This window comes from Apostichopus japonicus, chromosome 2 (genome assembly GCF_037975245.1).
Source record: "Apostichopus japonicus isolate 1M-3 chromosome 2, ASM3797524v1, whole genome shotgun sequence".
In the NCBI taxonomy this organism is placed as follows: Eukaryota; Metazoa; Echinodermata; class Holothuroidea; order Aspidochirotida; family Stichopodidae; genus Apostichopus; species Apostichopus japonicus.
In genome coordinates, this window is record NC_092562.1 from 20,205,702 (window position 1) to 20,228,631 (window position 22,930).

Below are 22,930 nucleotides of genomic sequence, written 5' to 3' on the forward strand. Positions count from 1 at the left end.
TTGGAATAAAAGTGTCGCGAAATGTCAAAATTTAAATTTGGTAACCATCGGTAACGTTGCAAATAGTTTTACAAAGCATCCCATTGTTAATAAGCCATGTCATGCTTGACTAGGCAGGATGTTAGATTTCTTGAATAGAAAATGGTTCAATAAAATTTTGCTATTGATTAAGTGTATATTGACAGCAAATATTTTGAAGTGAACTTGTAATTTATTTTTTATTTTTAGAAGTCATATTGTCAGTATCTTTGACATAAACTATTCCAAGAAAGAGCAGGTGGCAGAAATACACCACTAGAGTTCACTTTTTCCCTGAACAATTTATTCAAAAGCAGAATCTCAACTAGATATCAGAAAACAATGTTCAAACTCTTCAAATATTGCTTAATTATTACTCAGATCTACAGATTAAAGCTGGATACCACAAAGATGTGGTTTAATATTACTTAATTTCTAACTATATTTAGTTGACGTGACATATATGCACTGTCAATTCAAGCTGTAATATAAGAAGGATAACAATATGTGTTATATCTATGTTATGGTTTTGGTTAATGAAAGTCTTTCTATTTACTCTAATTAACAAACAATCTCTAAGGTATGGATATTGTGATGCCCGGAGGAGGGTCACATAAACGCTTCCGTACATAGGTTGCATCACTGCTGGAGTAGTTGTCCTGTTTGTGTGTATTGTTTTATTGTTCTCTGGGGGTCTGTTTTATCTAATATCTTTTATATGTATAGTGAATTGTTGTAGTTTCACATGCTATTTTATTCCTTTGTTTCTGTCACCCTTTCAGCTGTCCAGCTCTCGTGACAATAGTTTGGTTCCTTCGTAGCTATGTGGAATGTTCGAGCCACGAGAAGATCCAAGGTTTCGAATCAGTATTTGTATTAAGTTAGGGCACTTGCAATTTGGTTTCCAAGAGTGTGTTCTGTGTTTGCCGCTGCCTAGTGAGGTCCGTTGGCCAGTTCGTTAAGTAAGTTAAATGTTCTTTTATAGTTTAGGCAAGTCAGAGTCCTTTTTCTTATAATAATGTGGGTGTATTTCCCCGTTAGTCTGAATCCCTTTCAATTATCACTCTAAACTCATTAAAAGGTTAAGAACACGGTGTTTGCGTCAGACGATATTATCGCTGCACCCTGCGGGGTTATTCTCGTATTTGTGGCTCGGGGTGGGTTTTATTCGGGTTGAATTTTCCCTGAGGCAACGCCTACATATTGTAGATTTAGGACTCGTAATTATACGTTTGGCCACAGACTTCGCAGGTACGTTTCATTATTATTTATAGATAATATAAGCTGAGATTAATGTGGATTTGCAATGTTATTAATTAAATGCTTGTGAAATATTAATTTATCACCTTGCTACATATTTATTGGAGGTCACTGCGATGACCTCAAGTATTATTTAACTTGGTTTGAAGACACCTGCCCAAGGTGGGCATCGGTTTTGTATTAAATGTATTGGTAGCACAAAATTCAATTTATTTGTTCGTGTTTTATTGGTTCAGGTTGTGTTAACTTGTAATTGCCCGACATTGATCCTGACATATGGTGGCCGACTGCGGCCCTATCGAACCCACAGCCGCTCGGCTAGTTAAAACCCCGTTGGGGGTGCTACAATATACCATCATATACATCGCGAATCCCTCCGCGCTAGATGGCAGCACGAACTGATCTTCTCAATAAGTTAGCTAGGACTCCATCAGATATAGTGTTTCTTTCACAATGCAAACACATTGTACCTAAAGGACTCCGGATCCGCAACCCTCTACACAGTGGAGACAAACGCTTAGATAGTGTATCTGACGCCATATGCTCTCGAGCCTCCACCAGCTACGAAACCATGCACTAAAGTTTGCATATAGACTTAACAGAACAGAGTATCGAAGGAACTAATACATACCAAAGAAAGCTTACAGAACCTGGTTCCAGACACTGCCACAAATAAGAAGGTTCTTATACCACTCTGGACAGTACCTAACTAAGGGGACTTAAGAATTGTTTAATAGAAAACGGCGTAAACTTGAACAATTAACAGCACAGGACCCGCTACTTCACCATCTGCAAAGCAGAGGCCATCCATATATCACCAGTAAGTTTCCTAAGCCATTTTCTCATCGGGCTGAAACGTTACCACAGATAACGTCTTAAATCTATCGGACTGTGTTCTTACCAAAGACGAACAAGAGGTTTAAAACAATGGTCTATCTTTCTGTTCCTCCCGTAAACTAGATCCAGTTGGTCTATGCTTTGACTTAGATAATTTTGTTCGCCATATGAGACTTAGAGAATTTTTCGAAGAGAATACTTCCGACCCGATTGCAGACACCAACAGGAAGAACACCCAACCAACACTACATGGTCCCAGCTAAAAATCCAGTTGGACACCACCAGAAGGACGCAACAGATTTATAGATTCATTTGCCAGCAAAGCCAAAACTTATCTTGACAAATATATTTTAGAGATAAAACCCTACTCAGTCCATGGCTATTAAGAAACTTCAGAATAAACGGGATGTTGTTATACAACAAGCGGATAAAGGAGGTGCCACCACCATTCTTAACACTTCCAACTACATCTTGGAGGCAGAGGAGCAACTTAGTAACTCTGATTTTAACAAGGTATTACCGGAGCACCCTTCCAGACTCTTCCACCCCAAAATTGACGAGTTATGTCAATCAGTACCGGAACACATAGCAACCAAGTTAGTAGAACTCACACCTAAGCACCCACCATTGGGTACGTTCTATACTTTACCTAAAGTCCACAAACTTCCTAAATTAATAGCAGACGCTCAACAAGCACTAACCGGAGTGACCCCTTCTGACACTGAGAATATCCGCCGTTCTGACATATGTAAACTAGCGAGGACACTCAAGCTATTCCCTCCTTGCCGACCTATTATTTCCGGAATTGGTACTCTTACTGAGCATCTTTCAGGATACATGGACTCCATACTCAACCCTTTATTAAACCATATTCCTTCTTATATACAAGAAACTACGCATTTTTTGAGAATTCTTAACACTATTCAGGCATTACCAATTAATTCCTTAATTATTATTAATTATTTCTCTTTTAATGGGAAATATTATCTTCAAATCAATGGTACACCGCTATGGGCACTAAGATGGCACCATGTTACGCCAACATATTTATGCACGAATTGGAACAGGAAATGCTATCCACTTCTCCTCTTAAGCCATCACATTATTATAGATACATTGATGATATATTTTTTGTCTGGCCACATGGTGCAGAATTCTTTGACCATGCAAATTCTTTTCATGAAAGCATCAAATTTTCTGTAGAAGTTTCAAAACACCAAATATCATTTCTAGATTTTCTGGTCAAGTTAAATAGCAATTCCTTAACCACTTTGGTCTATTATAAGCCCACTGATATTCATATATATTAACACTTTAATAGTTTTCACCCACATAGTCTCAAGAATTCTATTGTTTACAGGCAATATCATAGACTCAAACACTTTTGATTTCGAACCACGTGATTATGAACACCAGGTATCCATTTTTACTGGTTATTTCTTGAATGTCGGAGACCCCTTCATTTAATTAGACAGGCTATTTCTAGGGCCGATAAATTGAACCGGGGGGACTTATTATAATACAAGTCCCGAACTCCTAACACACCGATTTCAACAGCATAGCAGATAAGCTCAACATAAGCGACATAATAAGCAGAAAAGTTTCCCAACGACCTGAAATGCAGACTCATAAATCCTACTAAAACTGAGACAGGAAGGGCGAGCAAAATTATTCATCAAACAAGGATGACACAATAGAGCGACCCAGACATAATAGGAGAAATTAAAGCAGAAAAATAACATGGTTCAACCCCCCCCCCCCCCCATTGAACAAGAATGTGAAAACCAATGTTGGTGCCCACTTCCTCAGACTCAAATGACAAGCATTTTTGGTGCAGAAGCAAATTGGTACAACAACCACACCAAATCCTTCAGAAACATAAAATATGATAAAGAAACAGAACTTTCAAAGTAAATCTGGGAACTGAGGAGGAACAGAGTCCATTATTCCATCAGATGGGATATACTCAAGGAATCAGACACACAACAATGCCAGTCTGGCGCTTGAATCCTCTGCATGGAAGAAAAGTATGAAATCCTCCGCATGAAAGAAAACACGATCAATAGAAGATCACAGCGCCCGGAAACCACCGTGCCTGAAGATTGCCGTGAAAGCCATGAGCCAGAACAATAGCAATGTAACTGTATATATATGTATTATATGAAAGAGCGGATGTTGACATGCTTGGTGTATATGATGAATTGTAGAATATGAGACTTCAACAAGCACAGTAAGAAATTATACAAAGCTGTATGTTCCAATATTTCGCCGGTTAAGGCTTTATCAAGGAATGAGATGCAAACTACCGCTGATCTCAAGTTTCTACCTCTAGCATGTGTAACAGCTAGAGCTAGCTTACAATCAGCAGTCGATCAATTGAAGAAAGAAAATGTCCCGGAACATGCAATCAACAAGCTTAAAGGTGGCATCACACGTATAATCAATCAATGTGTAAAATCTGGTACTGCTATACTCAACGCCAAACGTCACAAGTATCGTCGGCCTCCTGATAACGTAACCATTGTATCATCCGACAATACTAAACGTCTAGTTGCCATTGACAACGATAATGACACCAATATGGTTACTAAAAGTACCATTGAAACAGGCAATTATAAGGAGAAGAAAAGGCTGAACCTCCCCAAGACAGAACAAATTAAGTTAAACGGTAGGCTCCACAAAATCATTGATAAATACCAAATAATCGATCCAGATCTCTTGAAAAACTGAAAAGTAACATACTGCTGTGAACCCATGCCATGTGCTGTGTACGGTTTACCCAAGGAACGCAAGGAGGCCCATCTGAAATGTCGCCCTATTCACTTGGCAACAGACACACCTGCTACCAAACTGTCTAAAAGTTAAGCGTATTCCCTCACCCAACTGCTAGACAAAGTCCCAGCCCATCTTCGAAACTGCGACGATTTCCTTCGGTCCCTTGACGACATCAAGGGACAATATATACACGGTTGCCAGACAATTCTTTAGCAACCACAAAGCAGATTGTGATTTGTCCAGTCTACGAGATGACGACTTTGAATTGCTTGTTAGACTATGCTTAACAAGTGACGTCGTTCTCATCGATAACAAGCCCTACACACAAAAAATGGTTTAGCCATGGGAAACAACTTAGCCCCTAGTTTAGCCATCATCTACATGCATCAGTCAGACATCCAGCTTCGCCACCAATTTGGAAATAACGTCATGCTAAAACGCTACATCGATGACCTTGTTTGGACTTCACGGTTGACATTTTTCCTTGTTTGGACTTGTTTGGCAGATATAAACAGTGATAACATTCTATCTGTCGCCAACAGCTTGAACACGGATCTTAGATTTACCCTAAAATGCCTGTGGATTACCGATTGCCATTCCTGGACACAGTTGTAACGCTCAATCGTACAAACAACTCATTCACAACACAACTATATACCAAACCTTTACACATTGGTTGCATTTTGCACTGGGACAGCCATGGTCCCACCTCTGCCAAACGGGCTATCTTGACAGGAGAAACAAGAAGAGCCATATCCAGGTCCACAGACAAACCCTCAACAAAACTATCTCTTAAACAAGTAAAAACAAACTTCATAAGAAACGGATAGCCTTAAAAATTCGTCAACCATGAAACACACAATAAACATCCCTACTAGACCATCGGAAGATCAAAGAATTTACCTCAAAGTACCATTTGTGAACGAGAACATAAAACGGCAGACCCTGGCAACAATCAGCAGATCGGGGATTACAAATCTGAGAACACACTTCATGACAGGTAATCCATCAGTGAGTTTGTTTTCCGGGCCACGTGACAAACAGGGTTGCCCACCCAACTGTGACACTTGCAAAATCGCTATAAAGAAGAATATCTGTTTCGCAAAAAACTGTGTCTACAAGATTAAATGCCATCTTTGCTCGTCAATATACATCAGCGAAACAGGGTGTACCATTGGAACGAGAATAAAAGAACATCTACGTATGAATAAACAGACCATATACACTCATTTACAAACTCACAATATAAATCCAAAATCTGGAGAAAACATCAATTGGCAAATCCTACATCGCAACTTACCCAATATCAGTGAAAGAAAAATAATCAAAGCCCTTAATTACCATTAAAGCCAGTAATAACTTAATGAATGGCTGTGCTGTACGTCAATTGGATATTTAATCCTTTTTTTTTTGCCTGTCCGTCTGTGCGCTCCGAATACAGGTTGTTTGCTGGTGCATTTCAGCTCAGGGGATTTGGCTGTAAAGTGTTTACTTATATACACAGAGTCGGTAGTTTGCATCTCATTCCTTGATAAAGCCTTAACCGGCGAAATATTGGAACATACAGCTTTGTATAATTTCTTACTTTTCTTGTTGAAGTCTCATATTCTACAATTCATGTATTATATGTATAAATATATATCAGTATCTCTTTCAAGATCAGGCTTTAGGAATCACAAATGATTTGGAGTTGGTTAGCATCATGTTTGATCTCTAGAGTATAAAGGCAAAATATGTCACCAAAACAGAACTAGCATAGTTTGATACTGGTGGCAAATGCCCACAGTGGAATTACAACCTTCCTTCCTGGTTTCGAACCTCAGGACATACAATCAGCAAACATAGCCTAGTTGTTAGGGAGTCCGTGTACAAAGCAGGAGTCCCCGGCTCGAATCTGGTAGAGGCTGGAAGAGTTTCACTGTTTTGGATTTTCCAACTCACTACAATTTCAATTTAAATATATATTTGTATATGTATGCCAACAGCAGCCATATTACATGATGAATTATTCTTTCCTTTAAGTTTCCATTGCTTTACTAGTTCAGTCAATAATCCCCAACAACAACCCCTACCCCACCCCCGCCCTCTTCCAAATAACTTCCATTCTTTCTTCATTACAGAATATTTTTAAAAAGGCACTAATTTACCTTGGTGAAGGTTTTGTAACCTTCAATGATGGGTCGATAACCGGTGCATCGACATAGGTTTCCTTCTAATGCGGTAACCACATCGTCAATCTCGGGTACTGGCTTGTTTCTCAGTAGTGCGTACATGGACATAACCATACCAGGGGTGCAAAATCCACACTGGGATCCATGCGCCTTGGCAATCCTTTCCTGCCAAAATGGGAACAGATATGTATTCATGCACATGAAATTTTTACAAAAAAGGTCATACTGTGAAACAATAAAGTGAATAATTGCACTCATCTAGTGCAGACAAGAGGTGGTTATCCCCAAATTGCCATTCATGATTTCTGTACAGTTTTAGCAACAGTACGGGAGCATGCACATTGGAAAGTGGATGCCCTTTACTTGTTTGTGGTTAGGTTTTCACCCACACTAACTCCACAATCCATGCAACCACCACAAATGGTGTACTCTTTATCACATTTCTTGTATCTCCTTGGATTACAGCCTTTACTGTCTCACTCTTTTTGTCCATTCACTATTTATAAATTAATAATTTGAAAAAATGAAATCAAACAAAACAAAATGAGACTCTCTGGCCATTATGTTCCATTTGTGGTATCATCATGGGAAGGAAAAATAAATGATAAAAAATTTGTTCGTCTGGAAGACCACTTTTAACACCACATCCGACCTCTAACTGGTTGTATAAAACTGATTCACTTAATGACCTGTACTATACATCTGCACCATCTCCCCTACTCTCCCTCTTCCTATCAACATTTCCAAGGTTACCATTATTTTTTAATGATGGTTAATACTTTATGACTATATGATTTCCCTAAAATACTCCCTCCCCCCCCCTGATGTATAAAGAAGTTCTTTAAATACCTGAACTGGGTGCAACTTGTCTTTTACATTTCCGAGACCTTCTACTGTTGTGACAGATTTCCCATGCACAGCACAGATTGGGAAGAGGCAGGCATTGACAGCTATGTGACTGGAATAATTAAATAAGTAAAATTTATTTGTGGGTATATATAGTTTGAGATTTAAGTTGACCAGGACCATTAATACGATAAACTAGATAAAGAGGGATGGGGGGTGGGGGTGGGGGTGTGTGGTTAAGTTGCAAAGAATATAGGAATATTATCGAAATTGAAACACTACCTGCCACAACACATATTAAAGACACTTTATCAAACTTTAGTGGTCCCACATTTTTCTTATTGCTCGATAATTTGGTCTGGTACACGTGATACTAATCTTAAGCCACTTATTATATTACAAAAGAAAGCTGTCCGCCACATATCACATGCTGCACCACGTGATCACACCAACCTTCTATTCAAGGATCTGAATGTATTGAAAATTAATGACATAATACATGTAAATCTTGCCACCTTCACTTATAAGGCTTGGAATGGACTCCTACCTAATGCATTTCATAATTATTTAATCAGTAATTCGGATATACATCACCACAACACAAGACATGCAAATCATGCGCATTATCACAACACGAATACCTCAACAGGAATGTTAAGCCTCAGAAATCGAGCAATAAAAACCTGGAATTCTATTACTGACATTATTAAAAATAAATTATCGTGTAGGACATTTAGAAAATGTTATATTAAAGAAATAATTGCATCATATTAATTAAAATATCATATAATTGATTTATTGTCGAAACGCTTAATTTGATCTTTAATTTTTTTCTTCTCTTTTCTTTCTTCAGGGAGTCTTCTACATTGTTAAGCTATTGTATGCTTTATAGAAGACTTCCTTTCACCTTGTATATTTGCACGTGAAAAAACAAAATAAATCAAATCAAATCAAATCAAGTTCAAAGCAGTGAAACATAGCATCTGGGGAGTATAAGGAGGTTTCCCCATGCATCTTTGGTCTTCGAGAATTTTTTAATTCTATACGTTCACTTCTGCATTTTCAAATATGAGTGATATATTATGAATGTAGGTCCTGCTTTCCACTTCTACTTTTAACTAGATGGATATATTCTTCATAGAGAGGTTGCAGTCCTTATAACTAAGATAAAATCATGTTTGCTGACCAGATAACAGATGCTAATTACCTTACTTCAGATGTTTGCAAGTCCATCTTTGATACCATCACAGTGCAGGCTCCACAGCCTCCCTCTGAACAGCCCAGTTTTGTTCCTGTCAATCTTACTGCAAAGCTGGCAGGTCAAGAAATAGAGGCATCCCACAATGTGACTATCCCCTTTACACACATGCACCTTCACTTTCTTCAACCTGCCTCCTCCTCCACCCATTCCCCCTTCCCCCCCCACAATTTTGTTCTTTATACTCTTCAATCAAACATTAGACCAGGACCTGCAATCATTTTACTGGCACATGCATATCCCTGGCTTTGGCCACTTCTGATCCCTCAACCCCCACCCCACGCCCGCCACCCGTAGCTGGCCCATCCAATAATTAAATTGCATTTCATCTACATCAAACTGAATATAGGGACCATCTCTGGATTATCATTGCACCAAGGCCAATCAACTCAAAGTCTCAAACTTATTATCAGTTACTGAGATATTGAGTACCTTATTTAAGCTTAGTCATCAGATACACAGATTACACACACACTCACAAACAAGCCAAGTTCAAAATATAGTCTCCTGATGCTTTTTTTGGATATACAGGAACCAAATTAATATAATAAAGGATACAGTTTAATCTAAGATATGTCAAAAGGGTCATGGCAGGGTCTGGATTCTCTTCTATAATCTGTCACAAGAAAAATTGGAAATATAATTATGGTGAGGTGAAGTTTTGAATATGCAGAGATTGGTACTAATTCTATATCCTCAGGGGATAACACTTATATTGACCAATTGCTAGACGCCCACTTCACTCAATACAATAGTATTGTACCGCAGTTAATGTAGGGTATTGTAAATAACGACTGAAATTTAACATTCACCTTAAATAATGGTAGGTTTATATGCTCATTAAATAATTAAGTTCCGTCAGTTGCACGTAGTAATGTGAATCGTATCACTGCGCTGTATGATGCATCCCAGCGAGCAGATTAGATGAGAACAAAGGATTTGTTAGGTTGTATATACCGATCGCATGGTTCCATGTGTGGATTACATGATGATCATATATAGATGTGATGGAGTTTTAAGAGTTAACTGATTATTAAGTTTGTTCTTGTTTTGATTTGATGTATAGTAGTGGTGGGAGTTAACTCCTTTGAAGAATATGTACTGCACATTGTTTCATATTATACTTAAATGTGTAATCAGTGTATCTATTAAGTCAGCTATCTAGTTTCTTCTTGTTTAATTGCTGGTGCATTGGTACTTGTATATTATTTGTGTGTATATATATATATTTGTTTGGTATGTAGTTTGTGTCCTCAATCTTTGAACTATAGGCCACTGTCATCTCAGGTTCAGAATCTGCCACTTTTAAATGATCTTGTTGAGTTGGTGAGTACCTTTGGTGGTTTAATGTATCACAAGTTGTTAAGAATCATGATTTTCAAATGTTATCTAATTTATTTAACTGGTGTCGGAATGTAAATTACTTGAACACACAGTTAAGATAATGACAGGAATATATGTTATCATTCCTTGAATTGAAACAATAATAACCTATGTTTTGTTTGTTATTAAAGTGTTATGTTTATTTTGAATGTTTATTGTACCATTTGTATGATATTAAGAGATAGTGTTCCCTCGGTAATAGTTAAGCATAAAAAGGTTATTGACTTGTTGTCATATTGAACTTTGGTAAAAGGGAACAAAGGGAAAGTCCCATGAACTATGAGTTGGTACATGTAATATGGATTCATGTTGTGACATATTACCATAGTATTATCATTCATATTTAATGATTCTTTTAGTTGTAACATGAGAAGGTTATTTTGATGCTCTTGTTGATATTCATATTTGAATCGATTCAATTTCCAGGTACGTATTCATACTAAAATTGTACTTGTGTTAATGTTATTGACATTTCATAGATTGAATGTCAAGTATGGTACTATTTCAGATTGAGTATTTAAAGTATTAATATCATGCTATATTGTTGTATCTGTTTTTAGCCTATTCTCATGTACATTTATTTCAGAGGCTGTTTTTCCTCCCTTACTAAATAAAACGAAGACGGTAATTATGCTAATCTCTGAATGTTGCCTTGATTGTTGTCACCGATCTTAACTGACGGGCTTATCCATTTCATCCCTTTCCCTCTCGGTCGAGTCCCAACAATAATAAGTGTGAACTTGTTTCTCCACCTCCCTACCAACACCACCCCTCCCCCTCCCCCACTCATTCTCTTCCTTTTCCAACTGTACCAGGTAAATTCACTACATGTTATTATATTGCACCTAAATTAGTACCTTTGATACACATTTAAATGCTAAATTACACCTTTAAAAGGTACTTTATAAATCTGAAAGATCCAGAAAACCTACAGAGCTGCAACATGGCTTAAAATGAGGTTACTTCTGTTTTATTTACAATTAATCATTTTTAATGCAATAGGCTGTTTCTATCTGATAAGTTTCCAGTTCATACTAGCAACAGATTAAAGCGAACCTTATGAAACTGCCAGCGACTGGATTTATTTATAATGACGGAGTTTGTCTTTCTTTTCAAAATCAAGTTTATTTCTCATATCTTTGTACAAGTTTTATACAATATACAGTAGCAACACGGTTAGAACTAAAACATAATGAAGGGCACTAGAAAAACAGAAAAGATTGTTTTCTAAGCTAGTGACCATGTAGAAACAAGACACAATAAGGAAGGAGATAAGAAAGAGGTAAGAGATAAGAAACCGGCAAGACGGATAATAGATAATAACTGAGAGTTAAAAACAGAATGTAAAGTGAGGTAGTCAAAGAGTAAAATTCCAAGTCAACAGGCTTACAGGTAATTAAGTTGATAAGTTCATCCTTGAGATTACTTTGAAAAGACTTACGAGGCTTAGCAGAGTTAACAGCCTGAGAGTGGGACTGCCATAGGTTGTAGCAATAGTTGTTAATTCAGGAGCAATTTTCTATGCTGGCTATTATGATGCATTACTTTAGATAAATGTTAATTAAGTAGTGATGGTGTACAAGGGCGGCGGAACCGGGGGGGCACAGGGGGCACGTGCCCCCCACTTTTCCTCAGGTTAAAAATGTGCCCTTTTTCTACATAAAAATTGAGGTGTCTCAAGTTAGCAAGAGGCCAGGGAACCAGAATGAATACTCGGGAAGGGCCGTTTCCGGCCATCTGAGGGGTTTGTAAAACCAAAGTTTTTCTTGTACGCTCCGCGCCAACCGATGGTGGCGCTCCGCTCAGATAGTCGTGCATTACAACTTTGCAAATCCTGGTTACGCCCCTGACTTTTAATGAATTTCTGTGGGTCAAACTCAAAGCTATTTCGAATGGAAAAAATTTGTTAAAATATTAACAAGAAATAAACTCTAATTCCGAAGATTCCTACATTAGCAAATAGCATGATTTCACCTCGTTTTGTCTCAAAAGAAAACTTGTTCCTTGTTTCCCAATTTGCACATTGGATATTGCAGTGAGTATGCATATTTTCCTTGAAGGAGGGGGGGGGGGGCGTTGATGGAGTGATGTGTATACGCAAATAAGATAATACAATAAGAGTTATAAAGGGTACTAAATATAAGGCTGCATCAGTCAAATCGAATTTCTGCAAAGTGCCCTTTGATGTCAGTGCCCCCCCCAGATTAAAAGTGCTTCCGCCGCCCTTGATGGTGTAATAACAAGCATAAGATTGGCTTACAACATCAGAAATAGCATAAATTGGTATATTATTTTTAGCTGGTCAGTAGGATAGTGTTTAGGTTTTCTTGTTAGTTCCTTAATTAATCTATTTTGAAGGAATTGAAGCAGTCTTAAATAGTAAACACAAAACAGTAAATTTCAATGGCATACTGTACCTTGAAAATAATTTTAAATTAGATTTGGGTGGCAATGGCTTCAGAAAGAATTCCCCTTAGGTTATAAAAATATACAAATACACTTAACAAGGGATTTACAGAGATCGTTATTGGTTTGCTTAAGAAAGTCAATTATCATCAATTATTAATCCAAAATACTTCGTTCTGTATGATTTGCAGTTTGTAACACCATTAAAAGTAAATTTATCATGACAAGAGTGAATAATCTTTGGTATGAAAAATGGTGTAATTTGCTTTTCCTTAAGTGGAGGGTAAGTTTATTACAATCAAACAAATTTCTTAAGTTGTCTTCCCTTACCAAAATCCCAGATCTGGGCCAGATATTAAAATCCAGATCTGGCCCAGATCTGGAATTTCAAATCTGGGCCAGATCTGCTCTAGACTCTACAGTAATTATTGTAGAGTCTGAGTACTCTTAGCGATTAAATGTTTGCAATGATTATCAAACAGGAAAACATTAGTATCATCTGCAAAGAGATGAGTAGGGGGGCACTGCGTTGTTATTATCATTGACATTAATGAGGGCAGAGCAGGGGTCCCAGGGGGCATCCTCGGGTGACACTGGTATTAACATTTAAGTAGAAGTAAGTACCATTAACATAAATACATAGACAAAGGTTACAAGTAAAAAAATATTTAGATATCAGTTCATCTTTTCTATAATTTATGAGATCAATCAAGTAGATGAGATTAAATGGTGTTATGGTCTAATCAGAATCAACAACTAGGAAAATAATGCCACCAAAGGGCCACTATGATGCCACCAAAGGGCCACTATGATGCCACCAAAGGGCCACTATTTGCCTATCTTTCTGAGTGGCTAGATGAACAGTCCAACCTGCAGCACCTATTAACAGAACTTTATCCAAAAAATACTCTAAAAAGATGATTAAATGGAGTTAAAATGATGAATTTTCTCTAAACAGGCTATACAGGACCTATCAAATATAGACCTAATGTCTTTGTTAGTTTGTGATAAAGCACTCTTTAATATGTAAGAAATTATCAGACTAACATACCTTTCTTCCATTGCAGAAGAAAATTAAGTTGCTTCCACCTTCAAGGAGAGCAGCCATTTTAAAATTGACACCAGACGATTTTGTTAATGTAAGTCTTTGAGACAGCTGCTTTTCTCTGGTAACCAAAGCAGATCTTGATGTGGCAGGGTCTTGAGATCTGTGAAGAAAAGAATATCATACAATAACTTTGACAATTCAGACAAAAGTATAGATAATGATTGTCAGCTATCAGTAAATACTCTTTCCTTTTGTTTCGGTTATAACAAAGCATAAAAGGAGTAACTTTTTAGGCAGGACTGACATCAACGAAATGTTCGCAAAGTTGTGTCTGTTATTACTCGATTTTACATATGTAAGAACAGTACAATGTTTACAACCAGTTTAGATCAACAATTAAGTTACACAACTATAAAACAACAACAAAATTTAAACCAAATTAGATAAGAAAAATATCCTTACCAAAGAAAATTTAACTAAAAGCCCTGTTCAAACATGTTTTACTCATCCATGTTACTACATCCACTTATGTGGTCAACTCAGTTTGGGGTATATAGGTATTTGATCAACAAAAAGTTTGCAAGAGGAAAACAAAACTTTTTTCTAAAGTGAATTCAAGAATGCACTCTGCTAAAATCAAATGCCTGAAATACCAATATATAATTCTGTAAGCATTTTCACAGTGTTGACAAATTAATGTCAAGCCTAGAATCATAATAATTAATTCACTGTGGCAATCACTGCAGGCCTGTGCGTACGAAATTATGGATTTCCGAAAGCTGAAAATTCTCAGTAGTGACAATTTTGCCTGCTTGACTAATGTTAGTGAGATGATACTCTGATGATATTTGCGACCTGTACACTCACTGTCATACCTAAGGTGGAACATAACCCCAAGGTTTCTAACTGCAGTGTTTGTTAGGAGGGGTACGTCCACACCAGCAACAGTTATTGAGGGCAGATTGAACTCACCCAGTTGGGCTCTTAACCCAATCACCATAACCTTGATTCAGTTTTTTTTGCATTGAGTTTAAGAAAGTTCTTGGACATGTCCATGATTGCACATTGGAAATGCAGTCTTCCAGTTTTGAAACCACATGCTTAATGCCCTCCTCAGATGTTGGACATGTGTGTTATCTACAGAAATGTGTAGATCAAGCTCATATTCGCAAACAAGCTTTCCAAATGCAAAATATTAACAACGAACAATAAAGGATTTAGTGTACTATCATCAGGGCAAGCAAGTATATAGCCTTAGAAAATTGTTGTATTAATGTAAAAAATCATTGTCATTAATTTATTGATGGCATTTATACCCCAATGTCACATCAACTGCATTCAGAATACTGACAATAAATTATCTTGTTGCAATGATAACATGTGTTGACATGTACCTAACAAATCTATCTTTATGTCACAGCTGTGTGAATATCCGCAGCTGATCGAAACACCAAATCTGTATATAAACCTATCAACGTTTTCCTATGACCAAAAAATTGCCGTAACCTAGCTTCATTCGATAAGGATGAAATTTCAATATTTGACCTTATATTGAGTCACACACTATTTACACAACTTGACCCATCGTGAAATTGTAAATTGATATAATAAATACCTATTAGGGAACACAAACAGGCACTTAATATTTGTCCAAATAACTCTCAACCAGTTACTGTGCAATTTTCAGTTGCTCTGAATTACATGTATATTTAGTTCAACTTACTTTAATTGCACTAGTTTTCATTTACAATCTCTGATGGCATTATGCAATATTTTTTTTCAAAGGAAACATAATCAGGTTGTTTTCATTATATTTTTTGCAAATTAAAAGCTCTTAACGGTATATTATTTCACCGTTTTCTGGAGATATGGGGCCTGCAGAATAAGTCAAGCCTCAAGGACTGCAAACTTTAGTAAACATGAAGGTTTCATATTGATGGTTAAGCAACAGAAATTACCTTAGCAGTGTATGCAGAAAGTATGCATTAATAATATAGACTTGTAATAGTTAGACATACATAATTTGGTGCTGCGAGGGTCACCTGGCAGTTATATAGCTTTTGTGCCTGAAACCCCAGCAATTAATGCCAAAAACACCCTCATTTACCTGTGTGGCCAATAGTAGATGCGACTATATGTAGACCTAGGCTAAAGTACCGAGTTTGAGCGTAATAACGTGCACACAGCTATCGGTCAACCTTCATAAAGTGTTAGGCTATTAATGTAAACATCTATCTAGCCAGCTAGGCTAACACTAACGGTTATAACTTATTATATACGTAGGCTATTTAAGCAAATGATACAACGAAACCGACACGGAAATTACAATAACAATTTGACAGGGCTAAGATATTAATTTCTTTATTGTTTCAAAATTTTACCTTGTTAATTGTATAGTAGCTACGGTTAAATATATTCAGTCATTTATCAATTTCAAAATGTGAGCCTAGAAATACGGCTAAAATGGCCCGACGGCAAATAACCGGTGACCTTGTATCTTAATCATGCGTGATATCAATGCGCATCATTTCCAAAATTTAACCAACAAACCCAAGGCTCTTACCGATGGGAGTTTCATTTGTACACCTTCGTCAGAATAAGTATATCGTTAATCTCAAATGTTCCAGGACCAAAGTGGTCTTGATGTGGCCTTAGACTTCAGATTCCAAAAAAAACTTAGAAATACGCCATTAATTAAAATCTACCGATAGGCTGATAATGCTCCATCTTCACGTGGTGTGTGATATACGTCGTTGTACTGATATATCGAGTCTCTACTGTCTATAGGATTGTTACTGTGTGCTTTATACATGTACGTGTTATGTATACTTACCGCAGCCCACATTCCATTCTATTATGTACTTTTTAATACATGTAAACCCTCTACAATAACCAGGTAGGCCTATAACATACTACCTTTGTGAGTGTGTGTCCCTCATTCAGTTTGCTTGTCCACCCTCTCTCCACACACTCTACAACTGTAGTTGCGCTGTTTGAGACTTTTAGTAACCCTTTTCCGAGAGCAATTTTAATTTACACATCCTCGACGAAAACGGATCAATTTTATACAGTGATATAAGGAAATATACGTCACATCGTATTCGGAGTCACTTTCATGAATTATTTCCCCCATTTACTGAAACTTACCAAAAATGATCGAATGCACGATGTAACTTTGCTAGGGTATATTTTCATTTACTTCGAATGTTTTGACTCCGTAGACCAAACCAGAGAGATTTTCCTAGTACTAGCTTTCAAAATACATCTTCAGCCTATAGCAGCATTCGAGGCACTGATGTGTACAGGATCAGTTATCCTAAGTTTCTGTGTATCATGCATTCTCTTATTATCTATGCAATCTCGATAGGGAGAATGCCAAAGAAAATAATTTGGGTGAAAGAGATCTTTATATGTTATCGATTGAGGTAGTGTTGATTCACTTGATGGTGTTATATCGATTCGGCGTGCTCAGGTTCTTTGTTGGGCGTTTCTTATAAAGTACCATCTATAAATAGCCTATAGGTTGATCTATGATAGAAAGAGGTATAACTTGGACCAAACACCGGGCCCGACGGCAGGTTTTTTTTTTTCACGGGACGTGGGTTCCCATCCAAGGGCTGGTGAGGAAAGCATCAGTTCTTGCGATTGATTCCGAAGAGCGAATCATCCCCGAAACGTTGCTAATCCATTTGCGATGCTTGGGATGCCCAAATTTACTAATAGGTATATTGATGGCAGTAAGGATAATACTAACCAAATTGCTGTATATACAACTCCTATTAGTAGAGAGCAACTTATCTCTTCATGCGTGTCGTACTTTGTGGTGCAACCTTTTTTATTTAGCACATTTCGGTTGTCTCGTCGTGAAGAGGATCAGTTTCTGGTGACAGACATGTGTGAAACTCATATTAAAGAGAAAAATATTCCACACTGCTAGTTGAAAACTCCATCTCGATCACTAATATCATGGAGTCAATGGAGTTAGAAGAGAACTCAATGTTGTGACTTCTCTTCTAACTCCATGGTATGGTTGATTGATATTTCTGTACTTTGACTCGGGGTATACCTTCGACTACTCCAGGAAGCTGGATCACAGTAACCATAATCTGTGATGTCATCTGGGTAAAACAGGGTGCCAGTATTTCTTAGTTCATCAGCTGAGCTATAGCGATTATTCCGAAATTCTGTCACTTTTTGCCACCGCGTTTGCATGACTGCCATTTCGTCATTTTGCAATCGATTTGGCTTAAATTTCGTCGGTGGTTCTTGTGTGAGTTCTTTGCGATCATATTATATACATTTTCACGGTCTTTTGAGGTCACGAGAGGTCATTTTCTGAAAAAGTAAAAATTGCTACTCCTCCTATACAGCGTTTTTCTAAACGTCTGCTGAAATGTTGTGGATATAACGTTTGAATGGTGGTGAACCAAAATTGTTCAGAAAACTGAATAGTTTGGTCGTCATGTGAGGGCCCAAAAATGGGCCTAGTTTAGAGTTTTCAGTTATAATGAAATATTTGGCCACAGATAATGTGCAATTATCATGAAAGATGTTTTATAACTTTTAAGGATTCATGGCCTGTATGCGTTTCGATAGCAAACTAACTTTCATCTTAATTTTCCCGTTAGTTTGGGAATAATTCCACCCGTGGGAGACTTGATCTAGACAAATATTGACTTGTTATCAACGTCAATCTCTGTAAAAGGACCACTTGGCAGATTTTCAATTTGAAATTTCCTACAGTATGTGTACGGAATACGACATGTGAGAATGACCTAGTATTGTTAGAGTCGATATCTGCTCTTAAACGTTTCTCTGTGGTGTGGTACGTCGATTGTAAAATAAGTTGCAGGTAGTTTCTATTCGTATGGGTGCAATTTTCATGAGCAATTTATGGTCAGCACAATTCAAACGTAATATCCACAACATGTTAGTAGATTCAGGTGAATAATACTTTTTAACGTTTTCGTTCTATTACTGCATGAATGAACTTCTTTTTTTTGGGGGGGGGGGGGGTTATGGGGCATACCAGTTTATCCATAGTAATAAGTAAGGTGGGTCTACAACGACCGGCCATGCAATGACAATTCCGAAATGTGTCATTTTTGGCGTTTAAAAAACCAAAACTGGCAACGCTGCTTCTAAAAGCTATATATTAAGCCTTTCATGATCTTTTTGTTGATTTTTCCTTAAAAGCTGATACATTTGGAATGTTTGCTTTGTCCGTCCGAGTTTTCTGTAAAAATTATTTAAAAATACAGAGACATTTTTAACTGAAGCGCCTTGATGACATCATCCATTCTGCTGTTGCCAGATACATTTACAAATATCAAAAAGTTGAGAAATTCATCTCTTCGAGAAACAAACTGCTATGAGGATGTGGTTTTCTCCTAAAGATTCAGAAAAATTTCCGGGCAAATATCAGCTAAGCAGTCAATTGCAGCCACAAGAAAGTCTTCTGGGGTAAAGTTTACTTGTATATTTTGTCTTTTCATATACAACATACGTCAAATAAAGTAACCCGACCATGCACCGAGTTCTGTTATATATCAACCACTTTGACAAGGCTGACACCTATGTCCAGCGGGGTAACGTCATGGGGTCAAGATGGGGCGGAAAACAACTGGCAGCTTCTATAGGAAAGTATAGTATATCCAAGTTTGGACAAAATCATGGATTGCTCCGGTATGAGGAAACGAAAACACCTCTTTCTGAGACAAACCAATCGGCTATAACCCACCACCTTCGGCCAAAACTATTCTTCATCCCTTACACAAATGACGTCACTCCATTTATATATCCGCTCGACTCCTATAACTCCATCATGTGCACTGTGAATCGTTAATTTACATATAAACGAGATGCAGTCTTCTACATTATTGGTTTTTCTCAACAGTTCTCAGATGTCCAGCCTAAATACAATACATTGTCTAGTTATATAGCTTAAACACATTTCTGTGAGTGCAACGGACGATGAGTTGGGGTGGGGGGGGTGGGGAGTCACCCTCTATTTTTTTTACCGACGTCTGGAAAATTCAGACGACCCAGCAACCAAATTTTCCCGCGACCCACTGTTTGGGTCGCGCCCCATATGTTGCAAACTCGTGTAAGCTGTTTTAATGAGACCAACAAAGGAACGATTCGATACTATTTATAGCAGATATAATCTAGGCTATTGTTTTCGGTGCTTATGTGTCATGAATAGAAAAGAATGTCAATTTTCATGGACTTACCCGAGTTGCAAAAGTCTGTATCAAGCTGTCAATTACCATATGAGATACAGAAGTAACTAAATATATACCATCAAAAACTCATTTGTTCCCAAGCAGTCCACGGAATAGCTTAAACAAACTGGCACATTGGATCCCGACCAACTTTCGAACTTGTACAAACCGAATTGCACGAAGGCGGTTAACCTGAATACGGATGCGTAGAAAAGACATGACAATTCGTTTCGTTTCGTTTATTTCACATTTTGTTTCTTGTTAACAATTACATTTACAATAATGAATAGACTAATACCACTGTCAAAGAAAGAAAAAAAGCATGGAAATTCTGAAAAAGCTACGCTTGTACACTCATAAAGTGCAGATTCACCATTAAAAATTAAATACAATACGCTAACTAAACCCCCTCCCCTCCCCCTCCCCACTTCCAAAACGGGAAACACAAGTAGTATTATTAAATGTGATAACTTAACGTATATATTACAAGTCATTGTTTAACAAATATAGCTTCAGTTGCTTTATGAATATTGATAAGGTTGGTAATTTTTTAAGTTTGGGTTCGAGAGTATTCCAAAATGTGGCACCAGTAAATCTTACAGATTTAGTATTTAAAACTAATCGTGGGTAATCAGATGAATGGCAGTTGAGTGTCTAGTGTTATGACTATGGAGTTGATTATTTAAATTAAAAAAAAAACTTAAACGGAGGTGGAAGTAATTCATGAAGATATTTGAAAAAAAAAATTGACGTTTTGATGAGATGCAACAATTCATGATGACGACTTGATGCATCTCGACAAAACGTTAATTTTCAGATTCTCGACATTCTGACGATTTAGAATATGTCGTCAAAACGCCAATTTTCAACTTCTTGTCATGTTATATTAACGAGGTCTTGCATCTCATCAATTTACATGTCCTTTCTACGCTTCCGTAGAGTTGCGTAATAAGGTTGACGTCTCGTATCAAGTCTGGTTTTGTCCAGTTGAAACTGACTATCAAGATAAGCAACACGCCACATATTGGAGGATCGTTAAAGGAGGGGACACAGACCCACGAGCCATATGAAAGCGATTTTTGTTAAGATCAACTTTCCCAAACAGCTGACCAAACTCTTGTTCCATTTAGGAGATATTTTAGTTTAATTAATAGGCGTGACTGGAAGCTGTCATATTGTAACTCTGTGATGTCATAGTGCCAATAGAATCGGAAACCTTTGACTTTCTCTTTGTTTTTCGGCTTTTCATATTTTCAAGTTAGAATGTTGACAGTGTTGACATTGAAACTATGTCATGTAATGAGGTTCAATATTTTAGATTAATCAGTTGCAAAACTCCCATCTCCATTAAAGAAAATATAATGAGTATTAAATATTGACCCTCCCCCCCCCAAAAAAAAAGCATATGATGTCATATTTAGACTTGATCAAGTCTTCGTCCTTGTGTGGGAATAAACATTAAATTTGTGAAATCTTCCAAATGGAATAATCCTTGTTTGAGCTGTTTAGGGAAATTATTCATGACAGTTATCGCTACCACACAGACCAATAATGACCGGTTGGGTTTGTGTCTCCCTTAAAATCCGTTCCCGATCGTTAATGAACATACTCAAGGATATCCCTCGGATCAGTAACAGTATAACCTTAACTTTTATTTACATACAAGTTAAGCTCATACGAAAGCTTAACATCCATCATATAGGCCTACCCTATATAACCTCCCTATATGTTTATACAGTCTCATAATTCGTTGTTATTGTATAGTATTGGTCTGTTACTTGATTTGATGGGGGGGGGGAGGCTGAGAAGGAAAGGAATCAGTGTTGTTGTCGATTACTTTTTAGCAGAGTACTAACGGTACTGCTGAGTACCTAAGATTTTGGGTACCACAGTACGAGTGTCGCTTTCTGTTTTAGCGAAATAAGTTCTGCATTGTTATTTACTTTATAAATACTCGCAAAGTACTCGTCTTAAGCGCATCCCTGTAAGTTTTTACACTTAATCGAGTACAAATATGAACATGTTAACATCTTTGTAATGTATGACTAGTATGAGTACTCAAAACCAGTGGCGGAGAAACAGGGGGGGGGGGGGGTTGGGGGGGTTTTAACCCCCCCACTTTTTGAAGAGGGGGGTTGGCCCACACAATCAACCCCCCCTAGTTTTTGCCAGTAATGTTCTGTTATAGCCTATGTTATGTGCTCCAAATGGCATAATAAATCAAATTATTAAATTTGAAATTGTTAAAGTCATTTCAACCTTTTACCTGGTAGGCTACATCAACAATTAACGTCAGAAAACCGAGTTAGAATTGACCCACACATTATTTCTAGCCCCTTTCCCCCACCTTGCGCATTGGAACTTGTAGCTCATAGCGCTAACTTCACCCCACAACAGACATACACAAAATAACGTTTTGCTGTTGAATAGCTTTGGAACTGTATACACTTGCCAACTTCAACGAGGTGAAGGAAGGAAAAGAAAAAGAAGAAAGAGAGAAAAGGAGAAAAGGATGGAGTAGAAACTACGGCAAGAAAACGGGAAGAGAAAGAGGAACAGTGACAAAATTATTCGAATTTGTCTTTCCACGATAAACAGCCTCCAAACCATGGGCGCAGATCCTGGTGAGGACAGCGGGACGCGTCCCCACCAACTTTTTCAGTAGTGGGGACATGATATACCGTGTCCCCACCAATTTGTCTTG

The 22,930-nt window shown here is 37.5% G+C and overlaps 1 protein-coding gene across 1 annotated transcript in view; it reads right to left on the bottom strand.

Annotated features, from left to right (window-relative positions):
* LOC139979429 (xanthine dehydrogenase/oxidase-like) overlaps positions 1-16,831 on the bottom strand; it is a 44,070-nt gene extending 27,239 nt beyond the window's left edge. The window contains exons 1-6 of the mRNA XM_071990209.1: positions 16,708-16,831; positions 14,006-14,162; positions 9,724-9,781; positions 9,115-9,211; positions 7,911-8,019; positions 7,038-7,226 (exon numbers count right to left, since the gene is read on the bottom strand). Of these exons, the coding sequence (XP_071846310.1) occupies positions 7,038-7,226; positions 7,911-8,019; positions 9,115-9,211; positions 9,724-9,781; positions 14,006-14,162; positions 16,708-16,814 (717 nt within the window). The 5' untranslated portion in view covers positions 16,815-16,831. The remainder of the gene's footprint in view (positions 1-7,037; positions 7,227-7,910; positions 8,020-9,114; positions 9,212-9,723; positions 9,782-14,005; positions 14,163-16,707) is intronic.
* Positions 16,832-22,930: the final 6,099 nt, after the last annotated feature.